This window comes from Geotrypetes seraphini, chromosome 16 (assembly GCF_902459505.1).
Source record: "Geotrypetes seraphini chromosome 16, aGeoSer1.1, whole genome shotgun sequence".
In the NCBI taxonomy this organism is placed as follows: Eukaryota; Metazoa; Chordata; class Amphibia; order Gymnophiona; family Dermophiidae; genus Geotrypetes; species Geotrypetes seraphini.
Window position 1 is genome coordinate 18,026,735 of NC_047099.1, and position 16,505 is coordinate 18,043,239.

Sequence of the window (16,505 nt, forward strand, 5' to 3'; positions counted from 1 at the left end):
GCTGATTAGGTAGAGTAATAGCAGTGAAGTACATTGATGAAAGTTAGGGCGGGCCATGCCTGTCTAGCTAAACCAAAGAGAATGGAGTTGATCCAGAGGAAGGCTACTAAAATGATGTCTGGTCTTCATGATAAGGCGTATGGGGACAGACATAAAGATCTCAATCTGTATACTTTGGAGGAAAGGCAGGAGAGGGGAGATATGATAAAGTCATTTAAATACCTACGTAATATAAACGTGCATGAGTCGAGTCTCTTTCAATTGAAAGGAAACTTTGCAATGAGAGGGCGTAGGACAGGGGTGCTCACACTTTTTGGGCTTGCGAGCTACTTTAAAAATGACCAAGTCAAAACGATCTACCAACAATAAAATTTTTAAAAAACCCACAAAGCACACTGAAAGGCAGACAAAATGTTAATTATCATTCATATTCCAGGGTTTTATAAAAAAATCAAGACAAATGACTCTGTGCAATGTCACCTCAGTAACAACCATACAAAATTAGACAAATATACCCCCTGCTCTCGATGCTCATTGGCCCCCTGTACTAAAAAACGCTATTTATTTCCTTGGTAGGAAATAAAACATTTACAAGGAAACCTTAACTGAAAAGTTGCCCCCATAGCAATCACTTTTGAATGAAATTGCAAAAGTTCTTTCCTCCTGGATTGTGTCCATTTTGAGACATCTGGAAATATATAGATCCTTTCACCTAAAAAGGTGACTTGTTTTAAATTAAAGTACATTTTCAACAGCATTTCTTTATCCTGTAGAAATACGAGAGAGCCTAACAATGTCGCCTGACCTTGTATTTTGATATCAGAAGATTGCAAAATAGCAGATACACCCAATTACATAGTTTCAGCTTCTAAATCTTTTTCTTTTTGTACATTCTTTAAGTAATAAATTCTCTGCGTCCAGAACTTTTACAATTGTTAACATAAATTTCTTAAAGAGTTCCTGTGGAGACATAAATCTAGCTATTGGAAAATTAAGAATCCTTAAATTCAAATTTTTCTGTTGATTTTCCAGATTTTCTATCTTCCTCAGAAACATCATTTTATCAGTCATTTGTTTAGTCACCAAATTCTTATTCACAATTGTTAATTTCTCTAATTTAGAAAGTTCAACCTTCTACTGTTGAACTGAGGTCTCCAAAAAGGTTAACCTGGATGAAGAGTTTAAGGTAATAGAAATAAAGTTTGTATAGTATAACACTGTTTTAGATTAAAAATCAATAAAGATTTTAAAAAAAAAAAGAGTCACTGCTTGTGGTTTCTCCAGCAGCTTGAGGGGGGAGAGAGCTGCCACATTCCCTTGGGCTAGCTCACCAGAGAGCAAACTCCCTCAGGTCCCAAGCTCCCAAGGTACAACGGCTCCTGTCCAAGAGTTGGCATCGCTGGTATCACTTCCGGGTCAATTTCAGGTGCAGTTCGCGCCATGCTCGATGTGTTCGGCAAAACCTCCTGCATCGTCTACTCTCCTGATATTTTGCCAGGCTTTGAGTGGTCCTCCCGGGCTCAGTGAAGTTTCGCCGTGAAAGCTGTGTTCTGCCCCAATCACAGCTGCGGATGTACCTGATGAACTGTAAAAGGTTGAACTGTAAATGCTGTTATTACAGTCTGTCGCGGTGTTGAAGAGCAAGAGGTAGGTGGAGGAATACCCCTCTATTTTCTCCTGCTTTTAGGCATCGAAGAAGTTTTATAAAAGTGTAGTTCAAAGACCAAAATCGCCGAATGAACGTGAACTCTCAACCCTGATTCTGCTCAGAATGCCATCTTGCCCAGCCCCTCCATCATTCCCCCAACCAACATCTCTGTTCTTCCATGAGTCCACTTTTTCCTTTCTTCCTGCTTGCCATCCGACACAGTCCATTCTCTTCCCCAACTTTTCTTTCTTTCTCCATGCCCACTTCTTCCTTACCGTCTCCCTGCCTCCCTTTCTTTCTTTCTCTCTCTCCATGTCCCCTTTCTTTCTGTCTCCCTTCTTTCTTTCTCCCTGCCCTCTCCAAAGCCACTAGGTTTGCCGCCATTGCCATTGGGGAACAGGCCTCCAAGCCACCACCGCTCCAAGCTCTCCCTGCAGAAATGACGCACTGACCAGCATTCTGCTCCCTGATGTCAATTCTGACATTGGAGAGGAAGTTCTGGGCCAGCCAGGCAGCAATTGGCTGGCTCAGAGCTTCCTCTCCAATGTCAGAATTGATGTCGGGGAGCAGAATGCTGGTCGGTCATACGCATCTGTAAGAAGAGCTTGGGGTGACGGTGGGGGATGTCAGGGAGAGGAAGGCTGATCGGTCCAGTAGATTGGGAGAGCAACACGAGTCTATCACGGAGCCCGGGATGGGCTCCGCGATCAACTTGCGTTGCCTTCCTGATCTACTGGTCGATCGTGATCAACTTATTGGGCACCCCTGGCGTAGGATGAAGTTAAGAGGTGATAGGCTCCAGAGTAATCTGAGGAAATACTTTTTTTACAGAAAGGGTGGTAGATGCATGGAAACAGAGACTGTGTCTGAATTCAAGAGGGCCTGGGATAGGCATGTGAGATCTCTCAGAGAGAAAAAGGGATAATGGTTACTGCTCATGGGCAGACTAGATGGACCATTTGACTTTTATCTGCCATCGTGTTTCTATGTTTCTGTTTCTAGATAGGCAAGGACCTCATACACCCAGACACTAATAAGTTTTTATGTCTTTATTTTTTATTTACTTTTTTTTTCAATTCATTTGTAACAAATTATATATATAACAAACTCAGGAAAACCTACAAGTATGATCATAAACATTTACAAAGAAGAAAATAAAATCATTCAATGATCTAGCCTACATTATTTGGCCGACAGTACCTTCCTTATAGCAACATAAATTTAGTAAAGGAAAAAAACAACTAAGTAGGCAGAATGTGGCATTTATTTCTATACATTTCTTCAATAATAATAATAATAATAATTTATTTCTTATAAACCGCTATACCAGAAGTGTTCACAACAAAAAAAGCACACAGTCAGTGTTTTGGGATACACAATAAAACAATCAGTCTGAATTACAATAAAATCAATAAAGTGCATCAGTTAAAATCTAAAAAAGTTAAAACAGTGGCAAAATTAAAATATGTACAGCTGTAGGAATTCATAAATATTAAGACATTTAAGATTTAAAACTTGTCAAACAGATGTGTCTTCAGTGATTTTCTGAAGTCAACATAAGAACTAGCCTCAAGTATAGATTTTCCAAGCCATGTATTTAGTTTAGCTGCCTGGAATGTTAATATTCTGTCAAAAAATTTCTTATATTGACATTTTTTCAGAGAGGGATAATTAAATAGATTTATTCTATGAGTATTCTTGTTGGAACAATTCAAAATGAACTGAGAGGCAATGTAATCTGGTAGCATCCCAGAAACTGCTTTTTAGCTAAAACAGGCAAACTTGAAGAGAACTGTAGCCTCCACCAAAGATAAGACGAACTGCAGTATTCTGAATTAGTCTGTTTTTTGAGAATTTTTTTGTAAGCTCTTAGATATATATTACAGTAATCTTAAATACTCAAGATGGATGATTGATGATTGCACCAGTAAACGAAAAGTTGATTCGTCAAATAATTTTTTGATGGTGTGAAGCTTCCATAAGACCGATATAAATTTCTTAAACAATAGGTCTGTATGTTTTTCCAGGGTTAGATGCTTGTCAAGAGTTACACCTAATATTTTTATAGTATGTTCAATTTTGTATTCTTGTCTGTTTACTTGAACCAAATTTTCTTTTATCTTTTCATTGGGAGTTGCCAAAAAGAATTTAGTTTTTTCTGTATTTAATTTCAATTTGAAAGCTATCATCCAAAGCTCAATTTGATTTAAGATGTTAGCTAAGAGATTAATAAAGTCTGAAGGCAGACAGCTTAGAGGGATCCCTACAATAATGTCCAGTGGCGTATCAAAGGGGAGGCAGGTGAGGGGCATAGCTAGCCACCCACCGGGAAATAGGCTGCTGCCCGAGAAAGGCTACCACTGCCGCCATTGGGAACAAGCCGGCACCGAGTTCTCCCTCCCTGCTTTTCTTCCCCGCGGGGCAGACCAACTTTGTCACCCAACGTCAATTCTGAAGTCAGAGAGGATGTTCTGGGCCAGCCAATCGCTGCCTGGCTAGTCCAGAATGTCCTCTCCGACGTTAGAATTGACGTTGGGCGGTGAGAGTTCGTTGGCATGCGGGGAAGAAATGCAAGGAGGGAGAACTCGGCGCTGGCCTGTTCCTGATAGCGGCAGTGGCAGCCTTTCCCCGGTGGCGGTGCCAGCAGCATGTTTCCCAATGGCGGTGGCATGGGGAGGGCAGGGAGAAAGAAAGAAAGGGGGGACAGGGAGCCAGAAAGAAAGAAAGGCGACAGGGTGAAACAAAGAAAGAAATGGGGCACGGAAAGAAAAAGATAGACATAGAAAAAGAAAGGGGGCATGGAGAGAGAAAGAAGGGTGCAGGGTGAAAGAAAGAAAGAAATGGGGCATGGAGAGAGAGAGAGAGAAAGACAGACATAGAGAAAGAAAGGGGACATGGAGAGAGAAAGAAAGAAGGGGTCAGGGTGAAACAAAGAAAGAAATGGGGCATGAAGAGAGAGAGAAAGACAGACATACAGAAAGAAAGGGAGTATGGAGAGAAAAAGAAAGATGGGGGCAGAGTGAAAGAAAGAAAGAAATGGGGCACGGAGAGAGAAAGACAGACATACAGAAAGAAAGGAGGCATGGAGAGAGAAAGAAAGAAGGGGGCAGGGTGAAATAAAGAAAAAGTTTGGGGAGGGAATGAGGTCTGGAGGAGAGGAAGCATACAGGAGGCTGAAAGAATGGAAGAAATATTGGATGCACAGTCAGAAGAATAAAGTGCAACCAGAGACTGATGAAATTACCAAACAAAGATAGGAAAAATTATTTTATTTTCAATTTAGTGATCAAATGTGTCTGTTTTGAGAATTTATATATACTGTCTATATTTTGCATTATGGCCCTCTATTACTAAACCGCAATAGTGTTTTTTTAGCACAGGGAGCCTATGAGCATCGAGAGCAGCGTGGGGCATTCAACGCAGGTCCCTGTGCTAAAAAACGCTATCGCGGTTTAGGAAAAAGGGAGGGGTATATTTGTCTATTTTTGTATAGTTGTTACTGAGGTGACATTGCATAAAATCATCTGCCTTGACCTCTTTGAAAACCCACGGAATATAAATGATAATTAACATTTTCTCTGCGTACAGTGTGCTTTGTGTTTTTAAAATTTTATTGTTGGTAGATCATTTTGACTTGGCCATGAAGGTAAGGGGGAGGGAGGGGAGCTGCTGAAAGACATCTAGTATTCCTTGAAGGCTTGACTATGCAGGGAATTATTTTTGTAAAATCATATTTTGTTATGTGACTGGCATTATTTGGACTTTAATTTCTATGAATGAATAGAATGAAAATGATATAAAATTACTTGCTTGTTTTTATGTGCGTGCACTGAAGGAAAGTGGAGAGAGAGTGGGCGGAGGACGCTGAAGGGAAATGGGGAAGAGGGAATGGGGAGAAGAAGCTGATTTATAAATTGACAATTGTACAGAATATTGTTTCTTTTTATACTTTAATATAATAAGTTCAATATAAAACAATTCAAGGCTTGTGTGGATAGAATCAGGTGGTTTGCGGGGATGGGGACCGAGCTTATGGGGATTAGTCCAATAAAATGGTATTTTCTTATTTCTCATTATTTGTTTTATTTTTATTTGTTAATTTGTAAAGTTGTGATTGTTATGTATCAGTTTTTTCAAATTTACATCTACTGTCTTTATATTTTGCACAGTATTAGAGGACATGTGTTACTTTTTTGTGGTGTTGTGGTATTGCATTGTATACAGAGTCTGGTTTCTTGGCGGTTCTGTTTAACTTTTGTTTACATATTTCTATTTTTAGTTTGTGATTATTCCATGTTGGGCGAGGGTGTATCTCTGTTCTGTGTGTATGAAAAGGACAGTTTTCAGTTGGCATTGACTGCAGGATCAATTGACTGTGCGAATCTGGCTTGTTTAGTTTTACAATGTATGTGTTGGTGTTCTAGTGCTCACTGCAGTGTTTAAGATGCTGCCTTTTCCTAGGTACACTCTTGTTGTTCAATATGTGGATTGTTACTAAAAATCATATTTTTCATATAGAAGGGGGGGGGGTCAAAAAATGATGGGCCCCGGGTGTCACATATGCTAGGTACGCCACTGGTAATGTCTTCTGCGTAAATGTAAAAATTGAGCTTTAGGCTTTGTAGCAAATTTCCCAATGAGATTAGATATATATTGAACAGAGTCGGGAATAGAGGGGAACCCTGTGGAACTCCACAGATATTATTCCAACTGTAAGAAAAATTGTCTTTTTTTTTTGTTAACTTGAAATTTTATTGAGTTTTAATAAAATACAAAAAGGAAAAAGGTGTACAAGGGTCATAAGAACAATCAAGGACAATCTATGAAACTATGTGGTCAAATCTAAAATCCATCCTGAACGAAGCATCTAGCCGCTACATAAATACAGTAAGCAAACGCCGGAGAAACAAAAAACCACAATGGTTCAGCAAGGAAATTTCGGACCTCATTAAAAAGAAAAAAGAAGCATTTATCACCTACAAACATCTTGAGAAAAGAGAGGCAAAAGAAGACTATCTGGCCAGATCTAAGGATGTCAAAAAGGCAGTCAGTGAAGCCAAACTTCGAACAGAGGAAGATCTAGCATGGAATATTAAAAAAGGGGACAAATCCTTCTTCAGGTACATTAGCGACAGAAAGAGAAACAAAGATGGGATAGTACGCCTTAGGCAATCAGACGGAAACTACGCATAATCTGATTATACCAAGGCAGAACTGCTAAACGAATACTTCTGCTCAGTATTCACCTGTGAAGAACCGGGAGCTGGTCCGCAACTACAGATAAGAGACAGCCAAAATGACCTGTTTCATGATTACGAGTTTACACCCAGTAGCGTCTACCACGAACTTTCAAGACTCAAAGTAGACAAAGCCATGGGACCTGACAATCTACACCCCAGGGTACTCAGAGAGCTGAGTGAAGTTCTGGCTGAACCACTATCCGTGCTCTTCAATCTTTCCATGCGCACGGGAAAAGTACCCCTAGACTGGAAAACAGCTAACGTAATTCTACTCCACAAAAAGGGCTGCAGAACAGAGACAGAAAATTACAGACCGCAGAGTCTTACATTCATAGTGTGCAAACTCATGGAAACACTGATCAAACAGAAACTCGACGAAATTCTAGACGAAGAAAATTTACGAGATCCACACCAACACGGATTTACCAGGGGAAGGTCCTGCCAATCTAATCTGATTGACTTCTTTGACTGGGTGGCCAGTCATCTGGATGCCGGGGAGTCCCTGGATATGATATATTTGGACTTCAGAAAAGCTTTTGATAGCGTCCCACACCGCAGGCTGTTGAACAAACTAAAATCGATGGGATTAGAGGATACATTCACTACATGGGTAAAGGATTGGCTAGATGGTAGGCTTCAAAGGGTGATGGTAAACGGTACCCCCTCCAAAACGTCAGCAGTGACGAATGGAGTACCTCAAGGCTCCATCTTAGGGCTGATTCTATTCAATTTATTCATAGGAGATTTGACCCAAGGGCTTAGAGGAAAAGTATCACTGTTTGCCGACGACACCAAACTATGCAACATAGTAGGCAAAAGCAGTGTTCCTAACTTTATGATGCAGGACTTACGGAAACTGGAACAGTGGTCATCAACTTGGCAGCTAGGCTTCAATGCTAAAAAATGTAAAGTAATGCACCTAGGCAAAAAAAATCCACACAGAACTTACTCACTAAATAGTGAAACCTTGTCCAGCACCACGGTGGAACGTGATTTAGGAGTGATTATTAGCGATGATATGAAGGCTGCCAATCAGGTGGAGAAAGCTTCGTCCAGGGCAAGAAAAATGATGGGCTGCATCCGTAGGGGTTTTGTCAGCAGAAAACCTGAAGTCATAATGCCACTGTACAGATCCATGGTGAGACCCCATCTCGAGTATTGTGTTCAATTCTGGAGACCACACTACCGGAAGAATGTGTTGAGAGTTGAGTCAGTTCAGCGTATGGCTACCAGGATGGTCTTGGGGCTCAGGGATCTCACGTATGAAGAAAGGCTAAAAAAATTGCGGATGTACTCACTGGAGGAGCGAAGGGAGAGGGGGGACATGATTGAGACCTTTAAGTATATCACGGGGCGTATAGAGGTGAAAGATGATATCTTCAGTCTTACAGGGCCCTCGGTAACCAGAGGACACTCGCTGAAAATCAGGGGAGGGAAATTTCAAGGTGATGCTAATAAGTACTTTTTCACCGAAAGGGTGGTCGATCATAAGTCTTAATGCTATAATAATAAGTGTATCAAATAAAGTGTGTTGAGTTTGAGGTAAATTAAGCATAGGAGCCTCGGATTTTAGTAAAATAATTGAAGGAGAAAGAGCAGCTTGGATGTTAAAAATCTGACTGAGATGAGACCATATGTCCGACCAGAAGGATTGAAGTACAGGACATTCATACAACATATGAAGCAATGTGCCAGGGAGAGATTTACAATTCCAACATCTATTTGATGGAAGGAGACCAGCAATATGTAGCTTTTGGGGTATCCAGTTCGTTCTATGATGTAAGAAAAACATTGATTGGGTTGAGTTTGCAGTGGAAATTGTTCTGCGGACTGTAGACCAAAGAGTCGTCCATTGCCTGTCTGATATTGGGTGTCCTATATTGAGTTCCCAGGTTTTACATAGTGAGGTGTCAGTTTTCGTATAAAGGGGTGATAAGTAATTTATACATTCGGGACGTAATAAGCAGGGAACAGTGTGAAAGCAAAGAAGGGGTTCCAACAACTACTGATTGTAAAATTTTTGATTTAGTAATTACACTAGTTAGTTGTAACCACTGGTAAAAAGTCGAAGCCGGTAGAGCAAATTTGCTACTTAGTTCTGCAAATGTCAGCAATTGTAAGGCTGGCGTACAGATGTCGTTGAGGGACCATATCCCCAATTTAGCCCAAGAAGACCAAAAAATTGGTGCTTTGTCAATTAAGAAATGTGGATTGAACCATAGTAAAATTAAAGAAGAGGTACAAATAGAAATTTCAAGTAGTTTATCTAGCTCAAGTAGACAAGAAACAGATTGGGAGAAGATATGGTTGTACTCATGAAGTTTTTAGTGGGATGTCAGCAGTGCAATTAGCGACAGAGAGAAAGTACAGAGGGAGTGTCCAACTGTAGCCAGAGAGGATAATAGTTAGATGACAATGAAAACCATTGGCTAGATTGTTGTAGAATAAATTGTTGTAGCCTTGTGGTATGTCAGAAAATCAGGTAGTAATACACCTGCCGCAGTTTTGGGAGCCTTAAGTTTTTTAAGGGCAATTTATGGTGGTTTTTGACTCCATAGAAAGGATGAAATATGTTTGTCAATTGTTTTTTAAAACAAAGTTGGAAATAAACGTGGGATCATACTAAGGATAAAATTTATCTTAGGAGCTATGACCATTTTAATTGTTTCAATTCTACCCCACCAAGAGATATGAAGAGGGTGCCAGGAATGTAATAGAGTCTTGATATAAGCAATAAGTTTTTCACTATTGTGGTGTATTGTAGTAGGCAGAGTAGCATATAAATCAATTCCTAGGTATCTCATACTTGTGGGAGACCAAAGAAGATGAAAAGATTGAACTAAAGCCGGTTGAGAATAAGTGTTAAGTAGTAAAACTTCTGTTTTATGTTGATTGATTTTGTAACCAGAAAAGAGAGAAAAAGAACCTATTAAATCAAAAAGGGCAGGTAGAGATTGATCGGGATTAGTAAGATAAAGTAGTACATCGTCTGCATAAGCCGTAAGTTTATATTCAATGTTGTTATGGAGGATTCCAGAAATTCTATTGCAGGAGTTAATTGCTAGAAGAAGAGGTTCAAGAGCGATATTGAATAAATAAGGAGAGATGGGACAACCTTGTCGGGTACCTCTATGCAGCTTAAAAGAGGATGATAGTATGTTATTGGTGATTATAGATGCTTTTGGGGAAGAGTAAAGAATTTTAACATAATTAATAAATTGCGGGGAAATCCAAACCAGTGCATCGTAAGAAAGAGATGAGACCATTCCACCCTGTCAAATGCTTTTTCAGCATCAAGGGAGAGGGCTATACAAGGTTCTTTGACGTTACGTGAAATAGAAGTAAGATGCAAAAAGAGATGGGAATTGTCTGTTATAAGTCGTCCTGGCATAAAGCCCACTTGATGGAGAGAGATGAGCGAGCCTATTGAACGTTGAAGTCTATTGGATAGTATAGTAGCATAGATTTTATAGTCAGTATTAAGTAGAGAAATGGGTCTATAGTTTGAAATTAGGTGAAGATCTTTGCCAGGTTTTGGGATAACAGTGATAATAGCATCTAAAAAATGACTATTAGATACTTTTTGTGGATCTAAGGAAATGAATAAAGATGTGAGAGTGTGGGAGAGTTTGTCGTGAAAGAGTTTGTAAAATTCAACTGTAATGCCATCAGCACCAGGAGATTTAACAGAAGATAAATGTTTTATAGCTAACAGAATTTCAGAAGAGTCAAAAGGGCATTGAAGTTTTTCAATGTCTGATGAACCTAATTTAGGAGATTGCAGCGTGGCCAGGAATTCTTTGGCACAGGGCAAGTGTTGTGTGATCTCAGAAGAATAAAGTTGAGAGTAAAAATCTTGGAAGGTTTGTGAGATGTCAGAATATGACGAAAGGAGTTTCCCATCTGAATCTTTAATAGAGGAGATCTGTACTTTAGTTCGTTTTCGCTTAAGATAGTTAGCAAGCATTTTACTACTTTTGTTCATCTCCATATAATATTTAGTGGAAGTGGTGAAAATGTCTTGTGCTGCCATAGTTGGTAATTTATTATAAGTGTATTTTAGTCTATATATTTGGGGAAGAAGAGATTTATCATTAGAAAGAAAAAAGTCATGCTCAAGACTCTTAATTTGAAGTTCAAGATGATGTTGTTCTTTTCTGTCTTGTTGTAATTTAAACGCTTGAAAAGAAATCAATTCTCCTCTTAATGAGACCTTGAAGGCCTCCCATATAAGTAGAGGATCCATAGAATCGGAGTAATTGAACGGAAAGAATTCGTCTAGAAATTTAGCAATCCTCTGTCTAACAGATTCATGAGATAGGAGGTGATTAGGCAATCGCCAAATGGGAGATTTGGTTGGGGGTCACAACGTTCCACTTTAATGCAAGTGTTATAGGGGTATGATCGGAGATGACAATAGGATTGATTGAAGTGGAAAGTAGATTAGGCACTAGTGAGGAGGAAATAATAAAATAGTTGATTCTTGAGTAGCTTTTATGGGCGGAGGAAAAATAGGTGTAATCTCTATCATCTGGATGTTGTAGCCTCCAGGGTTCAGTAAGGTCATAATGCCTAAGCAGGAAGTTTGAGACAAAATTAGCTTTAGAAGTACAACAACACTGGAAGAGTGTATATCCAGCCAGATGTCTAATGGAAGATTAAAATCACCAGCCATAATAAGAGGGAGGGTGTCAAACTCAGCAATGATGTGGAAAAGTTGAGTAAAAAATTCAGGGGAATCTACATTTGGGGCATATACATTAACAAGAAGAACTTCCTGTGAGAGAATATTTGCCTTAACTATCAACCATCTACCTTCAGTATCATGTTTGATTTCCAGAAGCTGAACTGGAGTAGTTTTGTTAAATAATATCGCTACACCATGTTTTCTACCGACCGCTGAAGCCTCTGCCAGATAAGTCAGCCAATTAGTATTACCTAAAAAATGGGAGAGATTGGAGATATGTGTTTCCTGTAAAAAAATCAATGGAAGGCTTGAATTTTTTAAGATGAGTAATGATTTTTTTTCCTCTTTATGGGATGTCTCAGGCCATTAACATTCAAAGAAATAAAAGAGAGGTTGGAGAATGTTTTATCGTCTGCCATGGAATTGTAAAAAGCCGTTCATATGTACTTGGAGAACAAATAATAAAGGGAAAGAAACATCAAGAATCAGGGTCCAATGACGACATAGTCTGCCACAAAATACAGGAGACACAGCAACACAAACACCATGTAGTACATTGAGGCATAAAAAGAAGATAAAGAAATATGCACAGATAAAAGGAGGGGAGTATATGAAGGGAGATGCCACAAAAATCCAGGAGGAAGAAAAAGGAAGAAAAGCAAGCAATAAAAGGTTCAAATATTCATTTGTTAGGGTTCATCAGATAAAGTAAAAAGAAAAAACAATGGTAAAAACCTCGTTGTAGGAGAAAATCAGGTGAAAGAAAATGGAGTCGTATCAAGAGAGGAAGAGAGACAGAAAGCAGGAGGGAGAAGAAGGCAATTCAAAATGGTGGCAAAAGCACATGTAATAGATAAACAATCAGAAACTGTAAAATGCTGTAAAACCAAACAAGTCAACGAGAATTCAGCATTTGCAAAAGTGAACACAGATATCCCAATAAGGGGAAAAGTCAAAACCAGTGAAGAAAGTTGAATTTTGAACTGTAGTTGAGTCTAACAGTGATACCGGACAGGCACCAGTGAACAGTCAGGTTCCCATTCCTTTGGACTGAATTTGATCCAGATGCTCTTGGAGTAAATCAGGTGAGTCAAAGACTTTGGTAGCATTGTTTATAGTAACAATCATTCTTGCTGGGTATTGCAGACCATATCGGGCATTCATTGATTTTAATCTGGGTCTCATAGCCAGAAAGGACTTTCTTTTCCTGGCAGTAGTTTGAGCCAGATCAGGAACAATAAAAATCTTTCTTCCATCGATGATCAATCCAGTGTGTGCTCTAGCTGCAGTGAGTATACGCAGAGACGGAGAAATCGAACAACAATCGGGCGTGGGGAAGATTGATTTTGTGTCATTCTGGAGGGAACTCTGTGAGAGCGTTCAATATCAATGTCATTTTCAGGCTTAAGCTGTAGTACTTTAGGTAACCATTTCTGTAGAAAAGTAGTCATGTCAGACCCCTCAATTCCTTCCTTTAAGCCAATAATTCTCAAATTATTTCTACGACTGCAATTAGCCAGATCTTCCAGGTCTTGTTCCAGCTTTTTGAAATGTTTGTCCATAAGGCTCTGAGATTGTGCTGATTCCAGTGCAGCAATGTCAGCACATGCTTCAAGCTTTTCAATGCGCAGCTGAAAGTTGGAAAGTGAAGTATTAATCTCAGCCAGATCAGCTTTTAATTCTCTGGTAGCTTCAAGTGTTTAGTTGTCAATTCCCTGAGGGCACGAAGTTCATCCAGTAGCGGCTTTCTTTTCAGGTGAAAGTTTTTCAGGAGTTGGTGGATCCGGTTTTGTTCTTTTCATACCAGCAGGAGAGCTAGTAGCTACATCCATTTTACATGGTTTTGATGCTGACATTTGATGGATATGTTTAAAAAGAAATTGAAGTAAAGGAGGAGAGCAGAGTTCAGGCTTCCATCTTGTCCAGAGCTCGGACACGCTCCCAAGAAAAATTGTCATCCTTGAATACCTGATAAGATCTTTTAACCTATGAATCCCTGAAATCAATTGAAAACATTTCCTGTGATACCAATGGATTCTAAACAATTCAATAAAATAGTATGATCTACTAGGTCAAAGGCACAACTTAGGTCCAACTGCAAAATCATAGCACTGGTACCTTGACTAAGAAGGGAATATAGATGGTTTAATAGCGAGGCCATGACCATTTCAGTGCTGAAACCAAATCTGAAACCTGATTGGTTATTATGCAGTATATTGAATAATAACCAGTATGCAGTATATTGAACCTGTCTAAATTATCTGCTAGGAAGTTATTCTTTACCCAACGTGTGGAATGCGCTTCCAGAGGGCGTAATAGGGAAGAGTACAGTACTGGGGTTCAAGAAAGGATTGGACAATTTCCTGCTGGAAAAGGGGATAGATAGAGGATTACTGCACAGGTCCTGAACCTGTTGGGCCACCGCGTGTGCGGACTGCTGGGCACGATGGACCTCAGGTCTGACCCAGCGGAGGTATTGCTTATCTACTATAATAAAACGCCAAACGCGCATGTGCACTCTTAGCCCGTGCTTCCCTGATCCCTGATCTGTCATGCTGTGCCGGCATGCGCACTTACTACATCACACATGGCAACTCGGCGTTTAAGAGTGATTGAATGTCTCACTCAGGAAAAGTGAAGGGCCCGACATGGTGGAAGAACAGCAGCAGCCCCTGAAGCTCCTTACCAGTCCAATCCCTCTCCAACCTCTCCTTCCTCACCGACGCCGAAGAAGCTGCAGCTGGGGCAGTCGGGGCCTTCCCCGCCGCTCCCAACCCGCCCAGGCCCCGCTCCCTCTCGCGGCGCTGGAGGTAGCTGCCGGGAGGAGGGCTCTAAGCCGCTGAAGACTGTCCCCAAAACACCAGCGGAGGGTTGGGCGCTGCCCCCGCACAGGGCTGGCGACCTGAACATGTTCCAGGCGGCGGCTGGAACCTTCACCGACGCCGAAGAAGCTGCAGCTGGGGCAGTCGGGGCCTCCCCCGCTGCGCCTAACACGCCCAGGCCCCGTTCCCTCTCGCGCTCCAAGCACTCACTCCAGGTAGCTGAGAGGAATGGCTGGAGGGTGTCGTGTTGGTGCTGCAGGAGAAAGGGGGCTGCTTTTGTTGGAGAGGTATGCTGGGGGGCAGACAGCTTTCCTCGGGGGGGGAAGACAGAAGGGGGCTGCGGAAAAACAGTCAGGGAGAGGGAAAGAGGGTTGCCTTGGAGGGAGGGGTGTGCTGGGGGGCAGACAGCTTTACTCGGGGGGGGGAAGACAGAAGGGGGCTGCGGAAAAAACAGTCAGGGAGAGGGAAAGAGGGTTGCCTTGGAGGGAGGGGTGTGCTGGGGGGCAGACAGCTTTGCTCGGGAGGAAAACAGAAGGGGGCTGCGGAAAAACAGTCAGGGAGAGGGAAAGAGGGTTGCTTTGGATGGAGGAGTGTGCTGGGGGGCAGACAGCTCCCTGGGGGGGGGGAAGACAGAAGGGGGCTACGGAAAAACAGAGTCCAAGGAGAGAGAAACAAATAAAAATAGACAGACAGCGGCCAAGGGGAGAGAGAGAAAGAAAGAAAGACAGACACACATCTATTCTAGCACCCGTTAATGTAACGGGCTTAAAGACTAGTGTTCTTATGTTCTGATTTCCTTTTTGTTGAAGTTTCAATTGACATGCACAATATTTTTAAAGTGAAGATTAAAGCAAATTTTGCTGAATCAAGACACAAGAACTTACTAGTGTCTGGGTCTATGAGGTCCTCGCCTGTCTGTACTGAATATACAAATAATATATATCATATGAGGTTTTTGGTTTCTATGTCAATTTTTGATTAATTTGAGTAGAAACAAGTTTCTTCACTTGGATTCATTGAATATACAGTATATTAAACATATAATATCTTTGCTCATAGACATGATCTCCGATACTATCGACATCTCTTTGCTTTTTATTATGCCGTTGATGAGATCAACCAAAATCCTGAGATATTACCCAACATCACCCTGGGCTTCCATATAACTGACTCGTGCACTGTGGGAATGATTTCTCTGTGTGGAGCTGTGATTATCTTATCAGGGCAAGAGGACACTGTTGCTGGATACAGTTGTCACCAGCAGGGCCAGCTGGCTGGTGTCATTGGAAGCTTCTCTTCAGAGACTTCAGATGCAATATCCAAACTTACAAGCGTCTATAGATACCCACAGGTACAGGAAGTTCCTGTCTATGGTTTTCACCTTTGGGGTTTGCTGTATCTGTGTCTGCTTTGTGCTGTCTGTGTTTTTCAATCCTGCATTAATGCAGGTAATTTTTGGCCAGATAACTTGCAGTAACTGTGATAGTTGCACAGATTTACCATCTTGGCTTAGAATGATTTAAAATCCCAATAGAGCTCTTACAGGACACATTTTGTGGTGAATACTAAAGATAGGTTTGCTAAAAATGAAACAAAGAACATGACAGCAGAAAAAGACTATCTGGTCTGTTCATCCAAGTAGCATCAAAAGAATATGGAACATATTTGCTGATCATTTTCCCTGTAAACACAGTATCTGGCTCCTTTAATTTCAGGGTGGGCAGGGTAGGTCCTTTTACCCCATTGTATATATGGAGAAATAGCTGCAGCATTCTCTAGGAGATTAATCGATGCTTGTTGTCTTATACTGAACTACCTTACAATATTTCCAAATTTGTGAGTCATACTTCTTGTGGCATAGTAAGGAGGGTGGGAGATGGAGTGCCCAGGGTGCTGTCTTGGTTGGAACGCTGGCACCTCTTCTTTTCTCTCCCCCCAGTGATGGGAGCTCAGGGGTACTGGAGTAGTCATGGGTCTGCGGTTCACCTGTATGCGGCCAATGGCTCTGCTGGCCCCGCCCCTTCTAATATTAGCTTCCTGTTCCAGGGCGAGGGTCCAGCAGAGCTGATGTCCACGCAGGCGGACCGCAACCCTACGACTAATCCATA

The 16,505-nt window shown here is 41.1% G+C and overlaps 1 protein-coding gene across 1 annotated transcript in view; it reads left to right on the forward strand.

Annotated features, from left to right (window-relative positions):
- Positions 1-1,440: 1,440 nt before the first annotated feature.
- Positions 1,441-16,505, forward strand: part of LOC117349760 (vomeronasal type-2 receptor 26-like) — a 59,014-nt gene continuing 43,949 nt past the window's right edge. The window contains exons 1-2 of the mRNA XM_033923350.1: positions 1,441-1,523; positions 15,457-15,748. Of these exons, the coding sequence (XP_033779241.1) occupies positions 1,441-1,523; positions 15,457-15,748 (375 nt within the window). The remainder of the gene's footprint in view (positions 1,524-15,456; positions 15,749-16,505) is intronic.